Source organism: Salvelinus namaycush, chromosome 12 (assembly GCF_016432855.1).
Source record: "Salvelinus namaycush isolate Seneca chromosome 12, SaNama_1.0, whole genome shotgun sequence".
Classification (NCBI taxonomy): domain Eukaryota; kingdom Metazoa; phylum Chordata; class Actinopteri; order Salmoniformes; family Salmonidae; genus Salvelinus; species Salvelinus namaycush.
This window is the reverse complement of record NC_052318.1, coordinates 11,943,312-11,970,092: the sequence shown is the minus strand read 5'-3', so window position 1 is coordinate 11,970,092 and position 26,781 is coordinate 11,943,312. Positions and strand designations below refer to the sequence as shown.

The window sequence follows — 26,781 nt, the reverse complement described above, 5'->3', positions numbered from 1 at the left end:
CAAACCAAAAATACTATGTAGGAGCGTGTGGGGTCCACGCCAATGCAAACGCTAATCTAAACAAAGATGGCGGCCTGTGTCATTCGTCGGACGTTGTTGTCCACGGTTAATAAATATAATAGGAAACACGCCATCAGTGTACTAAATGTCGATTTAAACAGTAGACAAACTCCGAATAGGACGCGTTTATCATGTAGCTTGTTCAACGTCCAACAGAAACGGTTGATGTCGTCAAGGTAAGTTAGATATTAGCTAGTTAACTCGCTACGGTTGGTAGCTCACGTTTGTTAGCCAGCTAATTTAGCCTGACCGACTAGCAGTTAGCTGTAACAGTTGTTATTGTCCTGCGTCTGTGCTAAAACAAAACCACCAAAAGCTGGTTATAGTACCCTTTCATTAATAGCATTGTTAGCTAGCGAGTTACTTATGTTTAGCTAGCTAACGTTAGATCGGTAGGTTAACTAGTTAGCTGGTTAGCAAACGCAGGTTGCTTTGACTACAGAATCTACTGCACGTCAAGGTCAAGTTCCCAATTACTGTCATTGCATCCTTTGTATCATAGTAACGTCGTTAATTACTATACTTGCCTGGAAACCCGACGTTGAATGACATTGAAATCTACTTTGGGTAGAAATTAGCGTTTCCTCTCACGACCTCTACAAGCCAGAATGTTAAATACAATTATATTTTAATATACTTTATCGGTTGTCCGTGCGGTTGGTCCTTTTGGCTGTAAGAATGTGAGACACTATATCCACAGGAAAGTATAATTACGTTTCAAAGATTTCTATCACCTGAAGTATGTGAGGACGAGGAAAATAAATAAATTCAGGACTTGTCCGCATACTTGCCGAGCTCGTGCACGGGTTTATGGTTCTTTGCATGCTTCAGGTGATAGTAATCGGAATGCACTACCAGCGCTTTTTTTATTTTATAATTTTACCTTTATTTAACTAGGCAAGTCAGTTAAGAACAAATTCTTATTTACAATGACGGAACAGTGGCTTAACTGCCTTGTTCAGTGGCAGAACGACAGATTTTTACCTTGTCAGCTCATGGGTTTGATCTAGCAACATTTTGGTTACTGGTCCAACGCTCTTACCACTAGGCCACCTATACTTTCCTGTGGATATATTGTGTCTCATGCCTCCTGCCAAAAGGACCAACCGCAGAACAACCGGTAATGTATGTAAAAATGTAAGTGTATTCAACATTCTGGCTTGTAGAGGTCGTGAAAGGAAACTTTTCCTGATTCAAACAGTGTCAACATTGGATTTCCAGGCAAGAATCTGGTCATTTACGAGTTATTTAGCACCAGGTTCCCCACAAACATGCGGTGCGCATCAGGAGAGGGGCGGTAACTCATCCGGCCGGACCCCAACCCCATCACGAACAGCTCTAATCACCTGCCAAAAGAGGCATGCTATCCCTGGCTAACCGAAGATCTGCGGCGCTATGGCATTGTTACGTTTGGGGGGATTCTGATTTTAGAGGCGTTCAGTCATAATCCCACAGATGGTAGCTTCGCACCATTGGCTCCTCAAATACATAACAGCTAGCAATCTACCTGTTAGAAAAGCCCATTGGGCCTCTAGTACCAGAATGCTAACAAAATTAGCACAGACTAATGCTGGTAACAAATGAAAACGAACAAACTAATTGCAAAGGCAGGCAAATCCAGCTCATAGTAGCTACCAAATGTCATTTTCAACGAGTGTGGACATTTACAAGAAAATGTGAATGAGGGAAATGGTGTAAATGAGAAGTTGTAGTACATGCTTTTCTGAAGGAAGAGCAACATATGCAGATGGAGCAGAGGGGAGAACAGAGGGAAAATAAACACTTGTACTAAGCACGGAAAAAATGGCAACTGTACAGAAGTCATCCAGAGCTCTTTTACTTCTGTCAGAAAGCAGTTATAAGATATCTGATGGCTAACATGTAGTAGTGGATTGCATACAAGTGTAACTTCCATCACCTCATGTGCGTCGCACAACAGATTTGCGAAACATATAGAACGCTATGGACTCTTTTTGCTATTTACAAACAAGCACGTGTCTGGCTCAACTGTTCTGGGGAATTATGGTAACACGGAACCCAAACCGGCTGCGCGCGTGCGCTATCGTGCATAAATTTATTTTGTCCCCCCCACACCAAACGCGATCACGACACGCAGGTTAAAATATCAAAACAAACTCTGAACCAATGACATTAATTTGGGGACAGGTCGGAAAAAAAATTGCTAGCTAACTTGCACTTGCTAGCTAACGTTAATTTCTCCTATTTAGCTAGCTTGCTGTTGCTAGCTAATTTGTCCTGGGATATAAACATTGAGTTATTTTACCTGAAATGCACAAGGACCTCTACTCCGACAACTAATCCACACATAAAACGGCCAACCGAATCGTTTCTAGTCATCTCTCCTTCCAGGCTTTTTCATCTTTGAACTTATATGGTGTATAAGTCATCATAGTCATAGTATTACCACGACAACCGGCAACAAAGTTCGTCTTTCAATCACCCACGTGGGTATAACCGATGAGGAGATGGCACGTGGGTACCTGCTTCTATAAACCAATGAGGTTTTCAGCGTGATCTGCATCAGAAATAGGAACGACTTCTATTTTAGCCCTTGGCATCGCAGACGCTCGTTGGCGCAAGAATTGAATAACATGGATTTCTAAATGTATTTTGCGATGTGTCCGGTTGGTCAGCATGTGTGACAAGTGAAATGAAGAACGCGATCTGCTTTATCTCCTAACGTATTGCACAAGTTGACTGCAGGTAACGTAAACTCACCCCATTCCGTACAATTAATCCACACATAACCGCAACATTCAAACAAGGCTACAAAGAAAACTAATGGGACTGTAGCGACTGTGTTGACTTTAAAATCGGGGGTGTGAACTAGGTTTCTATTCAAGCGTTTAGAGCCATTACCATGTTGATCTAGTATTGGAGAAAAGTTGAAAAAACGGACCCTCCGGTACGTCGTGTCATGTCATGTCGTAACGTACAGTGTAACAGTATAGCTTCCATCCCTCTCCTCGCCGCTACCTGGGCTCGAACCAGGAACACATCGACAACAGCCACCCTCGAAGCAGCGTTACCCATGCAGAGCAAGGGGAACAACTACAAGTCTCAGAGCGAGTGAAGTTTGAAACGCTATTAGCGCGCACCCCGCTAACTAGCTAGCCATTTCACATCGGTTACACCACCTAATCTCGGGAGTTGATAGGCTTGAAGTCATAAACAGCGCAATGCTTGAAGCATTGCGAAGAGCTGCTGGCAAAACGCACGAAAGTGCTGTTTGAATGAATGCTTACGAGCCTGCTGGTGCCTACCATCGCTCAGTCAGACTGCTCTATCAAATCATAGACTTAATTATAACATAACACACAGAAATACAAGCCTTAGGTCATTAATATGGTCGAATCCGGAAACTATCATCTCGAAAACAAAACGTTTATTATTTCAGTGAAATACGGAACCGTTCCGTATTTTATCTAACGGGTGGCATCCATAAGTCTAAATATTGCTGTTACATTGCACAACCTTCAATGTTATGTCATAATTATGTAAAATTCTGGCAAATTAGTTCGCAACGAGCCAGGTGGCCCAAACTGTTGCATATACCCTGACTCTGCGTGCAATGAACGCAAGAGAAGTGACACAATTTCACCTGGTTAATATTGCCTGCTAACCAGGATTTCTTTTAGCTAAATATGCAGGTTTAAAAATATATACTTCTGTGTATTGATTTTAAGAAAGGCATTGATGTTTATGGTTAGGTACACGTTGGAGCAACGACAGTCCTTTTTCGCGAATGCGCACCGCACCGATTGTATGCAACGCAGGACACGCTAGATAAACTAGTAATATCATTAACCATATGTAGTTATAACTAGTGATTATGATTGATTGTTTTTTATAAGATAAGTTTAATGCTAGCTAGCAACTTACCTTTGCTTCTTACTGCATTCGCGTAACAGGCAGGCTCCTCGTGAGGCAGGTGGTTAGAGCGTTGGACTAGTTAACCGTAAGGTTGCGAGATTGAATCCCTGAGCTGACATGGTAAAAATCTGTCGATCTGCCCCTGAACAAGGCAGTTAACCCACTGTTCCTAGGCCGTCATTGAAAATAAGAATGTATTCTTAACTGACTTGCCTAGTTAAATAAAGGTGTAAAAAAATACAGATTTTCGATTGTTATGAAACCGTGAAATCGGCCATAATTAATCGGCCATTCCGATTTAATCAGTCAACCTCTAATACTAATCTCTACAAGCAGATAGATGAATCTTCAATATTAAGGTTGGTCTAATAGTTCTGTAACTAGTATTACAGTACTATATCCCTAATCCAGCCGCCCAAACAGTCAGACTTGTGGGCCGGATGTAACACTTGACTCTACTGTACTACCCCAGGAGTCATGTCATGTAGTCATTCTAATAGGAAAAAGCGGACCTGATGGAAACCCTGTCCATTGGTCCTGCGTTTCTCACCTTAGTTCTAGCCTTCCCATCAGCAATGCTGAGTGCAGGCTGAACCAATTTAGAAGGCATACTCACTGATTTCTCAGTGTAACCCGCCACACTCAATCCATAGGCAAAGCCAATGATTTGTGGGCAGATAATAGAAAATGGGTCACTAATCTGACTCAGCAGATAGTTGATACCTCAATATTCCATCAAATTTAGTGACCGGTCTAATAGTAAAGTAACAATAGTTACAGTACTATTTCCCTCATCACGCTGCCCCAACACAGTGATACACTGGTGGGCAGTCAAGACATTCCCTACTGTACTGACCGTGTCAAACAGAGGTCATGTCACACGTCTCTCCTTGAAAAAAGAGCGGACCTAATGGGAACCCCGCCCAATAGACCTGCATCCTTAACTCAAGTTCTCCCTTCAGCAACGCTGAGTACAGAAAGAGCTAGACGACATGTCTAACAGGTAGAATTCGATAAAAGGAGACGATGACGCCGCTGCAAAATATCCTCTACCCGTGTTCCTCTGAAAAGGGCCGTAGACGCTGCTACTCCACGAGTTTAGTGGGCTCTTATGCCCTGAGGCAATGGCCACCCTGCCACCTCATAAGCCGTCTCAATGCCTTCGCAAAGCCAATGAGACAGCGGTCTGCCAAGTGTACTAGCACCGTGACACCCAAACAGCTGAGGCGTCAACCTAATCATCGCCGTGCTCTACACTTAGCACGCCAAGGTGCGCACTGGGCACAGGCGAAGCCTCTCTCTCTGCTCTGTGTGGAGGAGGAGAAGGCCCACAGCTTAACGGTCTGTGACCTATATGAGCTCTTGATAACCTTCGGCATAAATGCTGGATTGGGACGTAACACCGCTCCGCTCAGATCGCCAAAGGCAGTTGGGTCTTGTCGAAAGAGCACACAAATCACTGATGCGCTTGGCCGTAGTCAAAGCAAGCAACAGTGCCGTCTTAACTTTTGCCAAAAGTAAACTGCCTGTTTCTCAGGCCCAGAAGCTAGGAAATGCATATATGCTTGGTAGCATTGGATAGAAAATACTCTGAAGTTTCTAAAACTGTTAAAATAATGTCTGTGAGTGTAACAAAACTGATATGGCAGGCGAAAACCCGAGGAAAATCCATCCAGGAAGTGGGATTTTTTTGATGTGAGGTTTTTCCATTGAATGCCTATTGACTATGTAATTGGGTAGGGCCCAGATTGAAGTTCCTATGGCTTCCACTAGATGTCAACAGTCTTTAGACATGGTTTCAGGCTTGTTTTCTGAAAAACGACAAAGTAAAATACCTTTTGGTTAGGGGACTGGGGAAGCATGCAGTACTGGAATGCGTGACTGTGCGCGCGCCCTTCGTTCTTTTTCCTTTCTATTGAATACTCTATTGTCCGGTTTAAATATTATCGATTATTTAGATAATTGACACCCTGAGCATTAGTTATAAACATCGTTTGACATGTTTCGACGAACTTTACCGGTACTATTAGGATGTATTCGTCTGCATGTTTTGATCGCCTTTGAGCCAGTGGATTACTGAACAAAACGCGCCTACAAAACTGAGTTTTTGGGATATTATGAAGGACTTTATTGAACAAAAGGACCATTTGTTACGGTCCTGGGACCCTTGTGATTGCAACCAGATGAAGGTCTTCAAAGGTAAGTGATTTATTTTATTGCTATTTCTAACTTTCGTGACTCTTCTGCTTGGTTGGAAAATGTTTGTATGCTTTTGAGTGCAGGGTGCTGTCCTCAGATAATCGCATGTTATGCTTTCGCCGTAAAGCCTTTTTGAAATCTGACAAAGCGTCTGGATTAACAAGAAGCTAATCTTTTAACCGATGTATAACACTTGTATTTTCATTAATGTTTATTACTATTTCTGTCGTTTGAATTTGGCGCTCTGCAATTTCACGGGATGTTGTCTGCGCCAAAGAGGTTTTAATAGAACTTCTTTAGGGGATTTGATTCAGTGGCTCGAACGGCGTCTCGCAGAGCGCCTCGAGTACCAAAGATAAATCCCACTGGGGCAGCGTGGCTCTAGGCATTGCCTAAACCGCCGCGTTTTCAATAGAAACCGTTTCACTAGAGGGTGACAGAAGACAGTGTCTCTGCCAAACCTCTCATGACAAGCTGAAATCGCTGCCGCGAATACCTTAATAGTGGTGGGTGAGCGCTGCTTGTCAAACATGAACTGTACGAAAGAGAGCATGCCCTTGACATGAGAGCACACGGTGTACACATTCTCTGTGGCACACCATTGTGAAAACATGTATTCCATCAATATTCAATGACCGGTCTAATAGTAGTGTAAAACAAAGTTACAAATACTATTTCCCTCATCCTTCCAACCCACTGGTGGGCAGGTCATAAAACATGATTCACATATCTCTCTCATAGAAAAGAGCGGACTTAATGGGAACCATGCCCATTGGTCCTACATCTTTCCCTCTTGGTCCTTCCATCAGTTACCCTGAATACAGACTGAGCTAGAGTTATGACATCTTCAGGGGGACTTAATTCGATGGCTCGCAGCGCGCTTCGAATACCAAAGTCAAATCCCACTGCGGAAGCATGGCCCTTGACATCGTCCTAGGTCGCCGCGTTCCCAGTAGGAAACGTTTCACTAGAGCGTGGCTGAAGACCGTGTCTCTGTTAAACCTCTCATGACAAGCCGAAATCGCTGCAGCAAGCACTTTAATGGTTGCGGGTGAGCGCTGCTTATCATGTGAAAAACACATTCCATTCACTGCAGGTGCAGGAGTCCCAACGGACTCTCGAAGTGGGCAGACGACGTGAGACCCAAGAGTGTCATGCCAGAATGCGCCTGCACCGTGTGAACCAGTAGGTCGCCTAGGTAGGCCAAAACCTATATTACCTGAAGATGCAATGATTTTATTGCTGCCTCCACGCATTTGCTTGAAAGGTGAAATGCAGGAACTTCCTGTGACGCGAATACACTTGGAAGAATGCGTCCTTTTAAGTCTATGCTTATACATACATCTTTGTGGAAACAATTCAGCAGACGCTTTGTCGTAAGCATTCGAAAGGGCCGTTTGGCTACGCTCTCGTTGAGAATGCGAAAATCCAATATTGGCCTCATTCCCCCTAGTCTTTTTTTGGCACTAGGAAGTAGGGTGAATATAGACCGCTGTTCCGTTGCTCTTTGGGGAACTACTGTGACCGGCTCCTTCGCCAAAAGTTCTGTGATCTCTTTCACGAGTAGCTACTTACTCTGGCGTTTTTATCAGTCTCAACCACGCCCGAAAACGGATGAGGAGTTCAGTGGAACTGGATGGCATAACCCTTCTCCAGCGTCTGGCTTAGCCAGGCTTTGCTGCCACTCCCAATAATGCTCTGAGAGCGGGAGAGTGCAAAGCTGTGGTGCAGACAGTAGGAAGGACCTGTATTCCTCTATGGCCCAAGCAGCTGCTGTTCCCCAACATTGAACATTGAACTTCCCCTTGAAAAGGGGAAGGAAAAATTGCCGATTTCTGTCAGAAACGGAGGCGACAACACGTTGGTTATACTCATAACCTTGTAGTTACATCCCTCTTTGAACGCAGCACTGGTCTGAACTGCACTAACTGAGGATCTTGGCTGAGTTGGTTCTCTGTCTCCCAAAAGTGATTGCATCATCAAAAAAAACATGGGGTTGTGTACACTGGCTGTTCTTAGAACCCTGAGCTACATTACTCCTAGGAGTCTGTGGTGTGGGGTTCTTATGAGGTGTAGCATAGCGGCTCAAGAGTGTCCGCTTTGCTGCCCTCTTATTCTTCCCACTTAAACCATCCTCGTGTGTGCTCAGCTACACACCCATAGTGGGCTGTGCTACACTCAGTGGTGAGAGGCAGAGGGCATGAATACGTTATGAGAAAAACAGGGGCGATGACATGTTGGTTAACCTCGTGGTTCCAGCCCTCTGAATGTAGCACTGGTCTGAGCTGCACTGACTGAGGCGTTGAGCCGTCCCCAAACAGCGATTGTGTTATTAGTTCCAAAGAAGACTCCGTACACAGCCCGTTATGTGAAACATGAACCACATTACTCCTAGGAGACTGTGGTGTGAGGTTTTTATAAGGCGTAGCTTGGGGGCTCATGTCCGCTCTGCCACCTGTGTCCTCCCTGGAGAGCGAGTTTCTCTTGTAACAGTCAATTGGAATCCATTCTTTACTAGACAAACATGTTGGCTCCTCGATAGTAATAGTGGGGGGGGGGGGTGTGTGACAGTGGGTACACGTAAGGCACGTGCTCTCTTCCGTTCTCTCCCCTGCGTTTCGTCAGAGGCGGTGTCTCTTCTGGCTGTCCTTCGGATGATGCCATGCGGACGGCTTAACGATATCTCTCGCCGGTGGAACGGTTTCTCTCAGGTGCTGCACGAGGGGCGTGGCCAGAATCTAAAATGCAAATGAATTACTTAAATCATACAATGTGATTTTCTGGATTTTTGTTTTAGATTCCGTCTCTCACAGTTGAAGTGTACCTATGATAAAAATTACAGACCTCTACATGCTTTGTAAGTAGGAAAACCTGCAAAATCGGCAGTGTATCAAATTGTTGTTCTCCCCACTGTACGTGATTCGTGTAGATCTGATGAGAAAAGTTTGGGCGGCGGGGGGGGGGGTGTTTTGGATGAGTACTGGCTGTATGCGAACGAGTGATGCGGGTTTGGACCAATACTGGCTGTATCCAATGCTCAGCCAATCGTTCACGTAACAGAATGCAGCACGTGACTGAAGAGCGAAGAGGCAACCAAACACGCTCTGGGAAGGCAGTTTGAGCGTCCATGAACGGTAACGTTAGCTGAGAAGCTTAACCATGGAGACGGGGGTGAGAAGGTGATGAAGCGTACTTCATGAGCTGTAACTAAAAAACACCTAGCATTTGGAAAGTTTGAGGTGAGGGAGAAACTGTGGTGGAACAAGAATTGTTTGAAAATAAAGGAGAGCCGCACACTCTAGGAGCTCAGATGCAAAAATATTTAATTTACCAACGTTTCGACAGGCAAGCTGTCTTCATCAGGGTACAATCACAGACACTGCGGGATGACTCGTTTATACACTGCTCAAAAAAATAAAGGGAACACTTAAACAACACAATGTAACTCCAAGTCAATCACACTTCTGTGAAATCAAACTGTCCACTTAGGAAGCAACACTGATTGACAATAAATTTCACATGCTGTTGTGCAAATGGAATAGACAAAAGGTGGAAATTATAGGCAATTAGTAAGACACCCCCAAAAAAGGAATGGTTCTGCAGGTGGTGACCACAGACCACTTCTCAGTTCCTATGCTTCCTGGCTGATGTTTTGGTCACTTTTGAATGCCTTACTAATTAATGTCTTACTAATTGCCTATAATTTCCACCTTTTGTCTATTCCATTTGCACAACAGCATGTGAAATTTATTGTCAATCAGTGTTGCTTCCTAAGTGGACAGTTTGATTTCACAGAAGTGTGATTGACTTGGAGTTACATTGTGTTGTTTAAGTGTTCCCTTTATTTTTTTGAGCAGTGTATATAGTGTCAAGACACACAGGTGTCTGTAATCATGGCCAAGAGTGGCCTAATATCATTGGTTAATTTCTCTGTAATAATTGTCATTATTACAAATAAAAATCTATATACATTTTTTATCGCCTGATTTAATCGGTACCGGCTTTTTTCCTCCAATAATCGGTATCGGCGTTGAAAAATCATAATCGATCGACCTCTGTCAGGTGTACTCTCTGCCTGAAAGATATCAATTATGCCAACAAAGGTTATCGTTCTCTGCTGGCACATTGTAGAACAGATGTCCACAGGCAGAATGTGTACAATGTAATAATGTGTAGCCCAAAAATATTGATTTTGTTATGTTGAACTTGACAGTAACACGTGTAATGGGGATTTATTTAAAAAAATTACTCAACGTTATTTTTGCACATGTAGCCTTGAGCACTTGATCGACGTCTACTATAGTGGCCACTATAATGGAGCAAAAATGGAGATGCCTGTTTGTTATATTTCTACTTGAAGATGTTTTTTTCCCAATTCTTTTTTTTTTTACTGTGATTTAGGTTCACAATAACCACTTTTTATTTTACACACAGAGACTGATCATGTAGATCATATTCTTAGTTTAATTAGTTAAAATTAGCATTTCCCCCTAGCAGGGATTTTTTGGGGCATGTTTCAGTGTAAAAAAAAGTGTCACCTTTTTGGGCCCTCACCAGTTTGCATCCCTGAATAAAAGTACCCCTTTGAAAGTGAAGCAGAAGGTTACAATTGGTGGAATCATGCCATATCTAGTCTAAATAATGTTGGAATGTGAAGCAATGAAATGGGGTATCAGTCTACGCAGTGACACCCACAGCACACAACTGCTAAGAGTTTACGCAAATATTAGCTTTGTAGCTCTTATCGCAGGACTGTGTGAAATCAACTCCCCAGTCAGCCTATTGTGTGGATTGACATACATATTGCACTGTACAGCTTTACTTAAGGATTGGGGATCATTGAAATGGGGTATCAGTCTACTCAATACCCAATATTTTTTTCCCCCCCAACGTACTCAGTTATCAGACTCAAACATCCACGCAGTATTGTTTTTCCATGGGAATAGTGTTCAATACACATAGTAGGTTGACATGTGGCTCAATTCAGTTCAGAGTCCCGCAATAAGATCTTCAACATGAATGTTTTCTGGGTGTCACTGAGTAGACTGATGCCCCATGTCATTGATCCACAATCCATAAGTAAGGCTGTACAGTGAAATAAGTTTGCCCCCAATGCAATTCTAATGTCTAATTCATCCAGTGTGATTTCAACAGATTTGTCAAATTAAGTCTTTTTTTATTTTTCTATGACATTCCAACCTCGTTTTAGCATGATCTATTCAATTGATCGTGATCTATTCACTGTTAATTGCATACTTTTATTTTTAAGGCTACATGCAAAGTCCACTATTGTGGCTAATCCTTATTGTGGCTAGCTTCACATAGATGGGTACAACCACCATTCTTAAAATAACTGTCCTATAAATGAGGTTTATTTTACTCGATGACAACTAGCTGTATAGTTAGCTAACTATAGCTACTGTAGCAGATTGTCATTTTGCTATGTTTTTGGGGAAGAACATTTGTTTGTATCCATCAGCTAGCTTTTTTATGACCAGCACTGTAGATGCGCAAGACAGCAATACCAGCATCATAGCATACGTATCGTTGTGACATGAAATACGAGTGATGGTGTAATAAATACGTAAAAAATGTATGAACGCGTTAAATTGACGTGTAGTCATATTCAGGTCCTGATTGGTCAACAAGCTTATTTGACACGGGAAAGGGGGAAACCTAGTCAGTGTTATTTGACGTATCTTTTTTGACACGCAAAGACCCAAATAGGCGTTCCATAGCCATGAGTGTACAAAACATAAGGAACACCTGCTCTTTCCATGAGACTGACCAGGTGAAAGCTATGATACCTTATTGATGTCACTTGTTAAATCCACTTCAATCAGCATAGATGAAGGATTCTTCAGCCTTGAGACATGGACTGTGTATGTGTGCCATTCGAATGGTGAATGGGCAAGATGTGCCTTTTTGAATGGGGTATGGTAGTAGGTGCCAGGAGCACAGGTTTGTGTTAAGAACTGCGTTGCTGCTGGGTTTTTCACGCTCAACAGTTTCCCGTGTGTCTCATGAATGGTCCACCACCTAAAGGACAACCAACCAACAACACCACTGTGGAAGCATTGGAGTCAACATGGGTAAGCATCCCTGTGGAATGCTTTCGACACCTTGTAGAGACCATGCCCCGATGAATTGAGGCTGTTCTGAGGGCTAAAGGGGGTGCAACTCAATATTAGGAAGGTGTTCCTAATGTTTTGTTCACTCGGTGTATGTGCAAGTCAGGTAGGTAGAAAGTTTAGGCAACACTGATGAAATGAGACTGATTGAGACCCATCAACAGTGGAAAACTGTAAGTGTGCCCAAAAGTTAGGCCATAACAGTGTCAATGCAATAAGGTGTGAGCTTCTTTCGACTAATGCCAGTACCTTGAAAGCAAGCTGTTTTTTTCTTTTTTTTTCTTGGATCATTGTGTCAGGGCAGCAATATACACACATACTATCTCTAGTCACCTTTAGTCTTCAGGTTTACGTAACTACTCAGAACAAAAATATAAACGCAACATGTAAAGTGTTGGTTTCATGAGCTGAAATTAAAGATCCTTGAAATTTGTCTGCATCCCTGTTAGTGAGCATTTCTCCTTTGCCAATACAAACATCCACCTGACAGGTGTGGCATATCAAGAAGCTGATTAAACAGCATGATTGTTACACAGGTACACCTTGTGCTGGAGACAATAAAAGGACACTCCAAAATGTGCTGTTTACTCTCAACATACAAGTTCAAGGTGTGTGTAATTGGCATGCTGGCTGTGTGAATGTCCACCAGAGCTGTTGCTAGAGAATTTAATGTTAATTTTCCTACCATAAGCCGCCTACGATGAAGTTTTAGAGTTTGGCAGTACGTCCAACAGGCTTCACAACCGCAGACCACGTGTATGGCGTTGTGTGGGCGTGCGGTTTGCTGATGTCAACGTTGTGAACAGAGTGCCCCATGTTGGGGTTTATGGTATGGGCAGGCATAAGCTACGGGAAACAAACACGATTGTGTGTTATCAATTGCAATTTGAATGCAGAGATGACGAGATCCTGAGGCCCATTCTCGCGACATTCATCCAACGCCATCACCACATGTTTCACCATGATAATGCACGGCCCCATGTTGCAAGGATCTGTACACAATTCCTGGAAGCTGAAAATATCCCAGGCCTGCATACTCACCAGACCTGTCACCCCATTGAGCATGTTTGGGATGCTCTGGACCAATGTGTATGGCAGCATGATCCAGTTCCCGCCAATATCCAGCAACTTCGCACAGCCATTGACGAGTGGGATAACATTCCACAGGCCACAATCAACAGCCTGATCAACTCTATGCGTAGTAGATGTTGTGCTGCATGAGACAAATGGTGGTTATACCAGATACTGACTGGTTTTCTGATCCACACCCCTACCATTAAAAAATAAAAATAAAGTATCTGTGACCTACAGATTCATATCTGTATTCCCAGTAATGTGAAATCTTAAGGCATAATACATTTATTTCAATTGACTTATTTCCTTATGAACAAAACTACATAAAATCTATGAAAAATGTTCAGTTTTTATATTTTTGTTCAATATAGTTTTAGGGGCGGGCACATTTATAGACTAGCTGGGTTTGGCTTAGTTGCCTTGGCTTACATGGAGCCTTCAGCTTTGTTTCACATAACAGGATGCTTTTGGAGCTCCAGCAGTGCACATGGCTTACTCTATCTAAACGTGAATCGATTCTAAATTGCGATACAGTTCTAGAAACATAAAGCACTTTTTACTATCATATCAGAATAATTTAACAAATGTTCGGAGCATGCTAGATAGCTAATTAGCATGTGGTTCCTCTGTCTTCCGTAAACATGCCCTGTAACATGGAGATATGGCCGTATGGGAACACTAACCCTATAAAGGTATGTACCATGTAACCTTTCATTTTTAGAAAAATATTTCTTGCTGATATGAAAGATACGATCCTTATGCTTCCAAAACCGTACCACAAGCGATGCGTGTTAATGGTCAGACCAAGTTAAGGGGCTTTTAACAAAACTTCCCCTTCGTCCAATGACTCTTATATGTAATGGAGCTAGGAGTCATGGTTAAGGGAGAATGGTCTTGAGAGAACAGCTGTGCAGCCTGAGGCAAGGAATGGATCGCAAGTTATCAATAGCCTGTAGTCGCATCATGGAGCCCATATATGTTTTGATATCTAAGGTTTGTATCATTCACAAGTAAATTTGCCCAAAAACTTAATCTAGCACATAGGACATGTTCCAAATGATTACTTTTTAAATGTTTTAACATAGCCCCTTCATATGCACACTCGCTCCAGAATGGGGTAAATGTCCTTTCTATTTTATTCAGCTAATTTCAATTATTTTATTTTTCTTCTTACTATAAAGTCATGAAATAATTGCACAGATTTGGAAGCATATCTTGTCAGTTAAATGAACAAGCCTACAGTCTATGGCAGTGTTACTCACAATTTTTTTTGTAGGTGGGCCACTTTGGGTTGAGACATTCAGAGGGCCGCACAAATCTTTAATTTGTTATTTTTCTTCCAATATCAATTGAGAGCAAATTCAGCGCAATAGAGCACATGCAATTGATTTGCTGTACAGCACCTCACAAATATACACTTGCATCAAATAGGGTACATCACATGTATAAGACCAATATTAAGGCTTACCTCAGTAGTTGGATGAGCGAAAATGTCCCTTCTGCTCCTTGACTGAATTCATTCTAAATGTATAGTCTGTTGCTATCCTTGTGAGGCAATCAATGTGTGCATTGGTCAGTCTCTTTCTCTGTTTTTGTTTCACAATGTTCATTGTTGAGTCCCTTCTCCTTCCCTCGCATGTTTGGGGTGCCGTCAGTGCACACAGATGCCAGATTTAACCAATCAATATTAGAGGTCGACCGATTTTATGATTTTTCAATGCCGATACAGATTTTATTGGATGATCAAAAAAGCTGAAGCCGATTTTATTTATATATATTTGAAATAATGACAATACTGAATGAACACTTGTTTTAACTTAATATAATACATAATCTATTTAGTTTCAATAAATAATGAAACATGCTCAATTTGGTTTAAATAATGCAAAAAACAGTGTTGCAGAAGAAAGTACAAGTGCAATATGTGCCATGTAAAAAAAAAAGCTAACGTTTAAGTTCCTTGCTCAGAACATATGAAAGCTGGTGGTTCAATATTCCCAGTAAATAAATATTAGGTTACAGTTATAGGAATTATGATGCGTCGACTATTTCTCTCTATACCTTTGACTATTGGATGTTCTAAGAGGTACTTCAGTATTGCCGGCCTAATCTCTGAAGTTGATCGGGTTGAAGTCATAAACAGCACTGTGATCAAGCATTGCTGAGAGCTGCTGACAAACGCAGGAAAGTGCTGTTTGAATGAATGCTTACGAGCCTGCTGCTGCCTACCACCGCTCAGTCAGACTGCTATATCAAATCATAGTCTTATAATATAATAAGCACAGAAATACAAGCCTTTGGTCATTAATATGGTAGAATCTGGAAACTATCATTTTGAAAACAAAATGTTTATTCTTTCAGTGAAATACAGAACCGTTACGTATTTTATCGAACGGGTGGCAACCCTAAGTCTAAATATTGCTGTTGCATTGCACAACCTTCAATGTTATGTCATAATTATGTAAAATTTTGGCAAATTAGTTCAACGTGCCAGGCGGCCCAAACTGTTGCATATACCCTGACTCTGCGTGCAATGAACGCAAGAGAAGTGACACAATTTCCCTAGTTAATATTGCCTGCTAACATGAATTTCTGTTAACTAAATATGCAGGTTTAAAAAAATATATACTTCTGTGTATTGATTTTAAGAATGGCATTGATGTTTATGGTTAGGTACATTCGTGCAACGATTGTGCTTTTTTTGCGAATGCGCCTTTGTTAAATCATCACCCGTTTGGCGAAGTGGGCTGTGATTGATGATAAATTAACAGACACCGCATTGATTATATGCAACGCAGGACAAGCTAGTTAACCTAGTAATATCATCAACTATGTATAGTTAACTAATGATTATGTGAAGATTGTTTTTAATAAGATAAGTTTAATGCTAGCTAGCAACTTACCTTGGCTCCTTGCTGCACTCGTGTAACAGGTGGTCAGCCTGCCACGCAGTTTCCTCGTGGAATGCAATGTAATCGATCATAATCGTCGTCCAAAAATGCAGATTACCGATTTATGAAAACTTGAAATCGTCTCTAATTAATTGGCCATGCCGATTTAATCGGTCGACCTCTAGTCAATATTATTATCAGCAAAAAAAATGTAACAAGGGCTTTCAGAATATCCTCTCCTCCTCGTTTGTCCCTGAAGGGGCAGTAAACATAAGTTCCCCTCTGAACGTCTCGTTTTGAGGGAAGCGGACCCAAACACATAATTGGGCAATGTCACTTACATCAGTGCTTTTGTCAAGCGCGATACTAAAACACAGCGCCACGGCTATGTCAGTAATCAGTTGCTTACCGTTGTCCTCGCCGATGTCTTCTATGCGTCTTATGGTTGAGTCTGAGAGTTGCAGTCCCTGAATTTGCTTTAAAATAGCTTCCTTGTTTGTGAAATCAGCATGCAATATTTCGGCTGAGGCCAAAAAGCATTATTTGACCATGTCCGCGTCTGTGAAGGCCTTCTTGTTTCTCGCGAGTATCCAAGCAAGGTCATATGTTTTCTCTGCAACAGTGCTAGATCTGTCCATTTGTTGTTGTCCTTTGAGTTGCGCTATTTTGTTGTTTCTAAGGTGGCTTTGGGACGGATATGTTTTGTTAAAGTGGGCATGGTGTGACTGGAAGTGTTGCTCTAAATTTGCTTGTTTGAAACAATTGATTGCCTTCTGGCAAATAAGAAAGTGAGCTAGTCCCATTATGCAGTACAAAAAAAAGACTTGTCCATTTTCTCTTAACTTTGTGTTCTTTTTGAATCGACCGTATCCTTCTCTTAGCTACGTTAGCTAGCTGCATTTCCTGGTTCTCCGGTGGTTGTTTCGTTCATAGCTCTCACGTTCTCCAGCTCTTCTCCCTCATTTTCATTGTCAATAAATGTACAATAAATTGATCCATGTCTACCAGACTGCAAAATTAGCTAGTAGCAAACCTTTGTTGGTCGCTGTAGCTGAGCAGTTGCGTTCTATTTTGGCAAACGTTCTATTTCAGCCTTTCTGTTCAGCAGCTGCTCTATACTGCCTTCCAGGGAACAATAGATGTATTCAATGAAGGGCCTGCATTAAACACATTGAATTGAAATTGTATCATTGTATTTTTTATTAAACTAGGCAAGTCAGTTAAGAACAAATTCTTATTTACAATGACTGCATACCAAACCCTAACCCGGACGACGCTGGTACAATTGTGCGCCGCCCTATGGGACTCCCAAACACGTCCGGTTGTGATACAGCCTGTAATCGAACCAGGGTCTGTAGTGACTCTTCTAGCACTGCCTTAGACTGCTGCGCCACTCGGGTATTGGCATGGAGCATAGCCAGATAACATACAGTAGGTCAACTCATATTCTGTTCTTCATATGTTTCTTTAGATCTGATTGAGTATATCAAATTTATTTATTATACTATATGCAGCGAGTATGCCTGGAGATGCTAAACGTGTTTATGTTAATTAACGGTCAATTATGGTGAGACCGGCAGTCTTTTTGCATGACAATAACCGGCTGACAAAATGTAATGTCCGCCTCAGCCCTACTTGCGTCTACTTATTTTATTGTTCTCCACTGCTCCAAATAGGTATATGATAGTGTGACAGTGTCTGTTGGTTTTAGTGACGTGATCCCCTATGCAATGAACAAATCACGCCAGCAATTAAGACAGACTGTCAACAACTTGATCACTAATTGGCTGAGGGAGTTGCATGGATAACTTTGGAAGGGCAAGTCATGACATAAGGCAGTCTGTCTTATTACTTGTTCTTCTCCTAACGTCTTGATTTTCTTTGTCCTACAGGCCAGAGGGGAAGGTGCTGGAGACAGTAGGAGTGTTTGAGGCTCCCAAACAGCAGGGGAAATATGAAACCGGACAGGTGAGAGGGTCTCCAACCACAACTCCATATTTCACTCCACATTAGAGACTAACAATTTTACATGAGGGTTCCCAAGGGATCTGCCTTAGGACCATAGCAATAAAATTACTAATTATATAGCTAATTCAATTTCTATGATGAGCAAAATACTGTGCCAACCTGGCAGGGTTTTCTATTTACTCAACTGTTATACTCACTGCCCAGCTATTCCACACACAGCCTTAAGTTTGTCTGCCTCTCTCCCCAGTTATTCTTGCACAGTGTGTTTGGCTACAGAGGGATCGTGCTCTTCCCCTGGCACGCCCGCCTCTACGACCGCGACGTCACTCCTGCGACGGAGAGGTGATGACACCACCTCACACGGTCACCCATGTCTCCGCAACACCTGTCTGCTTAGCGTGCTTTTCACTGTCTGGAATGCCACCCTATTCCCTATATAGAGCGCTACTTTTGTAGTCCACTAGGCCTATATAGTGAGTAGGGTGCTATCAGATGTAGCCATAAGATCCAAACATGTCACAGGCAGTTTGTAAAGGAAATGGATTGGAGTTATGTTTTTGTTTGGAAGTGGTCTAGCTCTCGTTGACTGGTTATTCTTTATTGACACCTTTCCTCTGCTTGCTTTCTGCCCCCAGTAAGTCTACGGAACCCCCTGGGGCACACCGGTCCAAAGAGGTGAAAGGGAAAACTCACACATACTATCAGGTTCTGATAGACACCAGGGACTGTCCCCACATTGTGAGTATCTGACCCAAAGGGAATTGCCAGGGACCTCATATGATATTATCGTTCTATATGTATTGTGACTCAATATTGTGATTTGGTGTTCCAAACATATTGCTCACGACATGTCCGTTGCAGAGAGACGAGGGAGCATGAGAAAACGAGTTTTTATCAGTCAGGGAAATGAAAGTGTTGTAAACATGTTGGCTCACTATTTAAGGAGCTAGAGAACAAGCTATAGAATTTTTTAAATATTTGCATTTTGGCCCAGGTACACCTGACTAGTGCAAACATAATACTACCTACAATTTTTTTCTTCTTCTTAAAGATACTTGGAATCTCAAATCAATTTCATAGAAAAATAATATTGCGATATGTAATGAGATTCCCTCATCACTATTGTCTATATCACACACCGCAAAATGATGGTAACTTTCCCAAAACTCCTAGGTTTTCCACAAACCCTGGTTGTTCTGATTTTGCAACCCTAATCGTCTCCTTATAAATGGTCTGTGTCTGTCAGTCTCAGAGATCACAGACTGAGGCGGTGACGTTTCTGGCCAATCACGATGACAGCAGGGCGCTTTATGCCATTCCAGGTGAGTCAGATGTAAAGCATTAGACAAGTTATTTTAAGTGTTGCTAATACATAGTTACTGTCGCACAAAGGAATTAATGCACTAAGCTAACTCGTTCTCACTCTTTCAGGGCTGGACTATGTGAGTCATGAAGACATCCTGCCCTACAACTCCACAGACCAGGTCCCCATTCAGCATGAGCTGTTTGAGCGTTTCCTCCAGTTCAATGCCTCCAAAGGTTAATACAAACCAAAAGGCTTTTTGAGTGTTTTCAGTCAGTTAGCCAGTAAACGCAATGCGTATGTATGAGAACTTGTTGGCAGGTAAATCCCAAAGTTTCAAATGTGACCGTTGCGCTGTGACCCGTTCTCCAGTTCCCCCATTCATACCACGGGACACGCTGCAGGCGTGGCAGGAGAAGAACCACCCATGGCTGGAGCTGTCGGACGTGCACCGTGAGACCACTGAGAACATCCGTGTTACTGTTATCCCCTTCTATATGGGCATGAGGGTACGCCCCACACCACTTCTCTAAACTCTAAAGGGAATAAAGAATCAGGGTCACGTTCAGCACAACATTGCAGAAGAAATTTCATGAATAGAGCTGACATGATTCCCTTTCTAGATGTCAGAGGCATGTTCTTCTACATAACATACAGTGAGCTCAAGTATTGGGACAGTGAATTTTTTTGTTTTGGCTCTTCTCCAGCACTTTGGATTTGAAATTATGTGATGACTATGAGATTAAAGTGAAGACTTTTTAGGGTATTTTAATCCATATCAGGTGAACTGTTTATAAATTACAACTCTTTTTGTTCATAGTCCCCCCCCATTTTAGGGGAACAAATGAATTGGAACAAATTCATTTGTGTGTATTAAAGTAGTAACAAGTTTAGTATTTGGTCCCATATTCCTTGCACCCAATGATTACATCAAGCTTGTGACTCTACAAACTTGTTGGCTGCATTTGTTTATTTTGGGTGTTTCAGATTATTTTGTTCCCAATAGAAATTAATGCTAAATAACATTGTCATTTTGGAGTCACTTTTATTGTAAATAAGAATACAATATTTCTATGCTACCATGATTACGAATACTACTGAATGAATGATGAGTGAGGAAGACCATGTACAAAAAGGGATGTAATTTCTTAACTGTTCACCCGATATGGATGAAAATACCCCCAAATTAAAGCTGACAGTCTGCACTTTAACCTCGACGTCATTGTATCATTTGGCGTACAGAGTCAAAACAACATGTGTAACTGTCCCAATACTTTTAGAGCTCACTGTATTTCTATCTGAATGTTCCACAACTCTGCCCTGCTGAATGTGCACCAGTCATGATTAGAACCTGTTTGTATTTTTGCTTATGTATGTCATTTTCTCTGTCAGGAAGCCCAGAATTCCCACGTATATTGGGTAAGTGAAGGAAGCTGCCACTGATAACTGTAGCCTAGCGACTGTTGTAACTGTGTGCTAGCAAACTGTCAGATATGAGGAAACAATTATATTCACTTCAGTCCATTTCATGGTGTTCTTTGGGCTATAAACAGGGATGTTTGGGTGTTGCTGTCATTATTATTTAGACTCTCTGAATCTAGCTACAATTTTAGCCATACAAGCTAGCTTCCCATTCCCATAGAAACCGCCGATTGTGCTGGCGTACCTGCATACTACTGTAGTCAGTGTGCATCCAAAATGCCACGCTATTCTTTTTGGAGTGCACTACTTTGACCAGAGCCTCACGGGCCCTGGTAAAAAGTAGTGCACTACATAGGAAATAGGGTGGCATTTCAGACGGACCAGAGTGGTTTTCGTTGGCTCACTGCTCGGTCTGTGTGTGTGTGTGTGTGTGTGTCAGTGGCGGTACTGTATCCGTCTGGAGAACATGGGGGAGGAGGTGGTGCAACTGAGGGAGAGACACTGGAGGATCTTCAGCCTCTCAGGCACCCTGGAGACGGTCCGGGGCAGAGGAGTGGTGGGACGGGTGAGTCGGGCTGCTTTCAATAAATCTTTCCTGATTCCTCACATCCTCTCCTTTTCAAAATATATTGGAGAAGGTCAAAAAAAGTGTGGTAAAGACTTGTCTACCAAATGATACCCCCTCACTGTGTGTAGGAGCCAGTGTTGTCCGAAGAGCAGCCTGCCTTCCAGTACAGCAGTCACGTCTCACTGCAGGCACCCAGCGGGCACATGTGGTGAGTCTTGCCAAGAAACGCACACACGCACTGTGAAACACCTGCCCATTGTTGTCAAAAAGTAGACACTTTGTACCAGCAGAACACGTATGGCAGAATGTCACACAAGTGGTAACCATTTTTTGTTCCTCCTGGTCCAAGTAACCTACTATGATGGCAGGATTTATTTCCACCCTAAAATGAATACTAGCCTAATCAACATAATGGACAATATGTGCCATATAGCAAACATCAGGCAGAATTGTAAAATGGTTCATTAGGTGCCAAACAGAAGAAAAATGTACTGAAAGTACCTCAACTTTCACCCTATCTGGACTATGCAATTCCAGATTCCCCCAAAGTTACCAGAATTTTGCAAACCTAGTAGAGACTAGTATGGTTGAGCTTTAGCAGCACATAGTTCGGACTCTTGTCTTTATGGTAACTGACATTGGCTACTGCATTGTGTGTGTGTGAGCTATCTCTCTTTTCAATCATCCTTAAATGGAATTTCAAGTATGGGTCTGAGCTCCAATGAACAAACACACTTTGTTTGTGGTTAATAGGCTCTGCAAACTTCCTCAAGTTTTCTGACTTGCGATATCGGGCAATTTATTTACCTAATTTGGCCAGGTTTGCCCACTGTGCCAGGTTTGTTGTATTAGTCGATGAGGGACACACTGTGCGTGTGTATATATGTAAGTAAATTGGTATGTTTGTGTAGCATACTGTAGAAGCATGAATATTGTCAGTGGAAACAGTAGTAGTAAAATTACCCTAGTCGTAGTAGAAGCTGAAGTAAGCTAATTGTAGGAGCAGTAGTAGTTGAAGTAGAATACTTGGGAAGCTAGTAGTAGAAAATGAGTCATAGCAGTACTACTGTAGGACTCTGGACTGGGCAGTGGCTGGGCAGGGCAGAAGGGGCTCGGACTCTGACGGTGCCTGTCGTTGTCTTTTGACCCCTGCAGGGGTTCCTATCGGCTCGAGAGGCCCAACGGCACCTTCTTCGACGTCCGCATCCCGCCCTTTTCCCTCGAAAGCAAGAAAGACGATACACCCAACGGCTTCCTGCCCGGCCCTTTCACCTCATTGGCCTGAGTCGAGCCATGCCATCCTCCAAACTGCTCCACCCACACTCACATCACCCTCTTCAAAGCCTGCCCCTGTCCTGTTCACCACCCATTCTCCTCTCCACATAGGCTGTACCACCTAATCAACAACTGTAGCCCCTCCTGCCAACACAAATGCCCTAGGCTCTTGGCTCGATGTCAAGACTAAGTCATTGGGAAGTGTGAATGTGACTCTACGCCAAACCTTGCAGAGAGCCCTGTGGAGCTAAGCATTGTGCACATACCCGGGGACTACCTTGTCTGCACTACATCTACAGTACCACTAGTAGGATTGTGTGGCACTTCAATAGTGACCTTTGCTCTGGTAGCACATGGCGGTGTGGTCAAGACCGGTGCGGTCTGTGGTTCTCTAATGAAAAGTAGTCTATCCAACATTTAGTCAGCCGCCTAGACGAGTCAATACTCTTAAATTGCTGTCCTTTTCTCCTCCAGTCTCCTGCCCTAAAGTACAACTCCTATGGCTTAAAGGGCTAGGTTTCTGCCATCCTGTTTTTCACCAGTCATATGCAGGGCAGGCTCAGCAGTGGATGCGGAAAGGAAACCATCAGACTATTCTGACTTTTGCATCTATTCTGACTTTTGCATCTATTCCAGACTGATAAGACTTTTAGACACTTGAAACCATTAGGCCTAATACTGTTAGACTATTTTTGACTAGGCCAGTGCCGGTTTGACTGTGAAAAGGACAAACCGAGTAGAAGCTCAGGCTGAGAGGATCACAAACATGGTATTCAGTATCCTACTGAGCGACTCGTTCTGTTTTTGGATCATCTCTTTACATTTCCAATGGTACGTTTAGTTTAAAAGAAAATGTTATTTGAGTCTGTGCTCTAACACGTTTCCCCAGACATTTTAAGACCATTTCTCGCCAAACCATAGTGAATCAATAAGTATAACTCATTGTGAATGAAACACTATCTATTATGTTTTGTTGGTCAACCACATACTGTGTGTGCACAAATGAAGAAGAGCAGTTGACTGTTTGCAATGAGGAACATGAGTATAGTGTTTTATATGAACGTCATAGCACCTATAAAAGTCTGTTGCTTAACATCTTCCTAAACGCCGCTCATAGTAGAGACCTACTCCCAAAAAGAACCGATGGCCTTGATCAGACAGTGACTACATAATCTGTGTTTTCTACTCCCTGTCAGTGCTGTACTTATCAGGACCTCAACCCTCTAACACAGAGGCAGCAAAGCTGTGACGTAGTACACGACTACTAGTTATAATCATGTTGCTTTATTTATCACATGAGCTGTTAAAGGGGAAGTTCAGTATTTTACAACTTAATGTTAAATGGTTCCTCACCCTGAAAGTATGCTGCATGACCCTATCACTTCCATTTTTGTGTTGGCTGTTTAAAGAATTTAACCAGGGATTATAGTTTCTCTTGGGCCAGAGACTACTTTCAAGATCTAACATTAAGTTGTTAAATATTGTACATCCCCTTTTAATGATGGAATCCGCATTAGGGGTAACAGCCCACTGTCTGCCCCAGCACCTTTTTTTTGTTTTGTGGATGAAACGGAGGTGAGGTGCGTCAAACTGTTTGTTCATTTGTAGTAACTTTTTTGTTGTAATATCCAAAACGAACGTGGCAGATTCACTATTAAGGATTCCCGCTTTAATTTGTGCTGCTATGATATGATCACAGCTGATTCACTGCTGATCAAATAGCCAGTCACTAATCAAAGATGTGCAATTACTAGATTGTTCAATCAATGGCAGACATTTGAAGTTGTTGTCAATGTGTTACTGTATATCTAGTAATTTCATGGTGACTTAAGTATTCATGCTTGTCTTTTTGGCACTTTCCTATATCTCCAGTAAAGGCAAGGCATTGACACACAGTGACCCCAACCAAGGTCACGTGTATATTTTTTCATGTTAATTTATACTTTATGATGTGTGTGTGTGTGTGTGTGTATATATATATAATGTATGTGTGTGTGTATATATAAACAATTTTATGTGACGGAATCAGTCTTGTATAGCATTAATGTGGCTGAAGTGACACGGATTAGTCGATGCATTTGAATGGAAATGTAAAAATTTGTGTTAATGTGACTGGCTAAATGAATCAGTGTATGGATTTGTGGACTTCAGTTTGGGAATCCTAAATAAACGCTTCTGTGAATCATTGAAATTGTTCCGTCTATCACTATCTAAGTGTACTCCCATTTTAATCTGCATGCATTAGGGGCGGACTGGGACCACAAATCGGGCATTTCTGAGAGTCATTATTTTATTGCCGACCATTTTGATTGATTGGCCATTTGGAGCCAGTATCTGAAAAGGGACAGCAGCCAAATTATCATTCTGTGCAAAAATCATAATGTTAATTAACAGGCACATGGGCCCGGCTGCCACTTTTGTTCATTTTAACAAATGTTTTCCCCCAATTTTAGATCTGCTCACTTCTGTGTCTAGTCTTTTTCATTTGTTCTGCATTACATCCACTAGCAGGTCCTGATGTGAGGATGGCACTGTGGCCAAAACAGAGTTGATAACACTGAACTTTATAATTTATTATTTTTATGTTGAATGTTCAACAGCATTTTTGACTCAGGATTCACACATGGAAACATGCTTTGTTGGCACTGGCAGAATAGGTCCCTTTTAGCTTTTCGGTGAGATGTTACTGTCGTAAGTCTGTTAGACTAGACAGCATGCTGTGGCTGTGCTAGATACTGTATTTCTGTGGCTAGCGGCAACAGTGGTACAGGCTACTACAGTCTAGTACAGGGATGGGCAATTCCAGTCCTCAAGGGCCTGATTGGTGTCAGTTTTGTCCCAGCTAACACACCTGACTCTAAATAATCACCAAATCATGATCTTCAGTTTAGAATGAAATTTGCAATCAGCTGTGTTTGCTAGCAATGGAGGAAAGTGACATCAATCAGGTCCTCGAGGACTGGAGTTACCCACCCCTGGTCTAGTACCTCAGCAAAACTTTTCATATCACAGGGACTGAAGCCATCTCCTCTGAGTGAGTGTGCGATATAGAATGCTCCGCCATATCCTTGTTGAATAATATTGATTTTTGAAAATCTATTTTTTTTCTGCGCCTGCTGATTGGTATTTTCCGCCTTCTGCAGGGGGACTTTTACTTGCCAACGGGCTAATGGCGGCGCCATGTTCGAGGTGGCCATCCCCTCCTTCTCCCTGGAGAGCCACGGCCGTAGGGACAGCCCCTACTCCTTCCTCTTCTGAGAGAGGGGGGGGAAGAGAGAGAGAGACTGTCTGCTGGGGGAGACAGGCTGCCACTACTGGCCCCTCTTCTTTATGGTGGAAATGGACCCAGGCTCAGTGTTTCCCCCCCACATTTGTGTTTTATCTCTTCTCCTCAGGGACTTTATTTACACTTTCACCTTTAAGGCAATCCTTTATGCATGCAGCCAGAGGTCCGATATTAGTCAAGTTACACACCTCACACTGAGGTTGTGTAAAGCGGTTAAAGACATGCGGTGGCACATTGGCGACTAAGTATTTTAATTGTTTTGTACCTCACGCTTTGGGCTGGATGTTTCAATGTGTAGGTCATCCCTGCATAATCAATGCACAGAATTACTGTCTTACCTCAATTAGCCACGAAATCCCGAGTTTGAAAGAGACGGGCGTAGCTGATCTTCCAGAAAAACATTTTCCCCCACGTGGGCCAGCCCCCTAGCAATTTGAGTTCTAGCCAATGAGCTTCAGCCCCTCGCCAGAGTGTTGCCATTTGAGTGACGGCTAGCAAGATGCACATACAGCCGAGCGAGAGGGAGCAAAGACAACGTGCACATGATGCCTTCAGAAAGTATTCACACCCCTTTATTTAACTAGGCAAGACAGTTTAAAATGTAAAATGACGGCCAAACACGGACGATGCTGGGCCACCCTATGGGACTCCCAATCACGGCCGGCTGTAATACAGCCTGGATTTGAACCAGGGACTAGTGACGTCTCTTG

At 42.5% G+C, this 26,781-nt stretch overlaps 1 protein-coding gene across 2 annotated transcripts; it reads left to right on the top strand.

Annotated features, from left to right (window-relative positions):
* Nucleotides 1–26,781, top strand: LOC120056897 (polymerase delta-interacting protein 2-like). 2 transcript variants are annotated; one of them, XM_039005165.1, is made up of 11 exons: nt 1–236; nt 18,142–18,217; nt 18,465–18,559; nt 18,853–18,955; nt 19,464–19,539; nt 19,649–19,756; nt 19,893–20,029; nt 20,913–20,939; nt 21,382–21,507; nt 21,639–21,718; nt 25,929–26,781. In XM_039005165.1, exons 1-11 carry the CDS (start codon nt 67–69, stop codon nt 26,041–26,043), a joined length of 1,113 nt encoding a protein of 370 aa, XP_038861093.1. In that variant the 5' UTR covers nt 1–66; the 3' UTR covers nt 26,044–26,781. The 2 variants fall into 2 exon arrangements, with proteins under 2 accessions (XP_038861093.1, XP_038861092.1); XM_039005164.1 differs by lacking the exon at nt 25,929–26,781 and adding an exon at nt 22,666–24,972.

Excerpts from the sequence above, each read along its gene's own strand:
- LOC120056897 (XM_039005164.1), top strand. The coding sequence starts at position 67 with ATGGCGGCCTGTGTCATTCGTCGGACGTTGTTGTCCACGGTTAATAAA. Across the intron at positions 19,540-19,648 it reads GGCGCTTTATGCCATTCCAG|GGCTGGACTATGTGAGTCAT; the intron begins GTGAGTCAGATG and ends TCACTCTTTCAG. Across the intron at positions 19,757-19,892 it reads CCAGTTCAATGCCTCCAAAG|TTCCCCCATTCATACCACGG; the intron begins GTTAATACAAAC and ends CCCGTTCTCCAG.